Genomic DNA, 2,089 nt, shown 5'->3' on the forward strand with positions numbered 1-2,089 from the left:
AAAGACTGGTTCATCCCAAAGATCCAGTCCCCCGGCACAAACAGAGTAATGTTGTGTATGCTGTTCAGTGTCAGGAGGGTGATCAGTCTTACATCGGGGAAACTAAACAGCCTCTGGCCAAAAGGATGGACCAGCACAGAAGATCAACATCATCAGGCCAGGACTCTGCGGTCTACACTCATCTCCAGGCCAGCGGTCACTCTTTCAGGGATGAAGATGTTCACATCCTGGACAGAGAGGAACGATGGTTTGAGAGAGGAGTAAAGGAGGCCATCTTTGTGAAAAGAAACCGTCCATCATTAAACAGGGGTGGAGGCCTCCGGGTTCAACTGTCCCCCTCTTACAATGCTGTGATTGCTAGTATCACTCAGCCCTCTGTGAACAGTAAACAGCCATCAGTGTGCTAATGATCCATTGTTAGGCTGATGGTCCTTCTTGAGCATGTGATCAGCTGGTTTTGGTTGTCAGCAGCAAACTGGTTGATCCACTCTGAGAAGGTGCTATTTAAGAGACTGAGCTGAAAACAGCACCTCAGACTGAGGAAGTCTCTCGGATGAGAGATGAAACGTTTCTACATTTTTTTGTTGTTTTGCTTTGTTTTGTTTTTTTGAATGTCCAGAGGACCAGATTGAACTTTTTTGGATCATGAACTCTAGTTAACCTGAGTGACCTTTATAACTTCTAGCTGCTTTCTCCGAGACGATTTTAGTGTTTTCAGTTTCCCCCCCACTGTATCTTGTACTAATTTATTTAGAAATGCAAGTTCTTCCCTGTTTGAACCACTAGTTTCAGTCTGTAGGTATTCATGCAACCTTTATTTATACAGGTTAGTCTCACAATTTTAATAACCATATGGTCTTGTGTTTAATGTAGGTGATGTCAAACTACATAAAATAATTCAGCACATCATAAATCAATTCAAACCCTGTTGAAATAATCCATGTCTCTACAAGCCGACCACAGGACATGACTGAGACATGTACAGTTTATTTAAAGAGTTTGGTAAACGGTCTATATTTAATCTGAATTTGTTCCTTAGCATCAAAACATTTCATCTTCACTCATTGTTCACAAAACTAAACGATACATCGCTGTAAAGTTTTGTCCTTCACCGTCGCAGCGCGCTCTGTTGACGTCCATGAAAGCTCAAACAGAATCCAAGACGATTCATTGTTTCTAACTCGCGTCTTTGTGGCTGTATAAAACCGTAACTGTTCATCACGAGAGACGAGCTCAGCCTCTACCTTCTTGTTGAGGAAACGAGGTGCAGTTTTTACCAGCGCTGGGTGAAACTTCCTGTGGCAGAAACCACGAGATGGTTGAAGTCGGATCAAAAACCCTTTCAGGGTCTGCAGCTTTCCTACATGAAATGTGATGATGTGGTTTCTGTGCTGGACTCGGGAGCTGTTCAGGGTGTCCCCCCTCCCTCAGTGTCTGCTTGAGATAGGCAGCAGATCCCTGCAACCCCTCCCCGTTCAACAAATCAGATCAAGTAAAATGGACGGAGTCACGGTGATTAAAAATATTCCTCCTTGTTTACTCGCAGTGCTAATCTTTTTTCTTCTTGTAAGGTTTGAGCGGGCGATTCATCATAACGTCACTTCCTACTATTTACCAGTAAGTTTATGTTTGGTGGTTTTTGTTGCTTCCGTGTGTGTGTGTGTGTGTGTGTGTGTGTTTAGTCCATTGTGTCTTTTCGTCTGCTGCAGTTCTTGTCAGTCTCACTAACACGAAAAGTCCCGTCTGAGCTCGTGGATTTATTTCTTGCTAAAGTCAAAATATTCTCACCAACAAAGTCAAAACTGTTTTTGTCTCTTTGTTTGTGTGTTGTTGACAAACGTGTTCAAGCATCAAAACTTTGCAAACACTATTTAAAATGTTGACATTGAAACAACAGTTCATTGCAGATCCAACCACATCTGTACGTTGAACAGCTGGTTGGACATAAACTGTAAAACAGAAAGATTTCAGGTTATTTTACCAAACAAAGATGATCAGATTGTTTTTCTCTAACCAGGATAATCACATCATGTTGCTGCTGATGTGTCTCATGTTGCTGCTGATGTGTCTCATGTTGCTGCTGATGTGT

The 2,089-nt window shown here is 42.3% G+C and overlaps 2 protein-coding genes across 2 annotated transcripts in view; one reads left to right on the top strand and one right to left on the bottom strand.

The window, feature by feature from the left end:
• Positions 1-2,089, bottom strand: part of trim9 (tripartite motif containing 9) — a 107,974-nt gene that overhangs the window by 70,620 nt on the left and 35,265 nt on the right. The window lies entirely within an intron of this gene.
• The window catches only part of tmx1 (thioredoxin-related transmembrane protein 1), a 7,603-nt gene that overhangs the window by 2,276 nt on the left and 3,238 nt on the right, over positions 1-2,089 (top strand). Inside the window, exon 3 of the mRNA XM_037694640.1 lies at positions 1,572-1,617. Within this exon, the coding sequence (XP_037550568.1) occupies positions 1,572-1,617 (46 nt within the window). The remainder of the gene's footprint in view (positions 1-1,571; positions 1,618-2,089) is intronic.

This window comes from Nematolebias whitei, chromosome 21 (genome assembly GCF_014905685.2).
Source record: "Nematolebias whitei isolate Nwh7 chromosome 21, NemWhi1, whole genome shotgun sequence".
Lineage (NCBI taxonomy): Eukaryota > Metazoa > Chordata > Actinopteri > Cyprinodontiformes > Rivulidae > Nematolebias > Nematolebias whitei.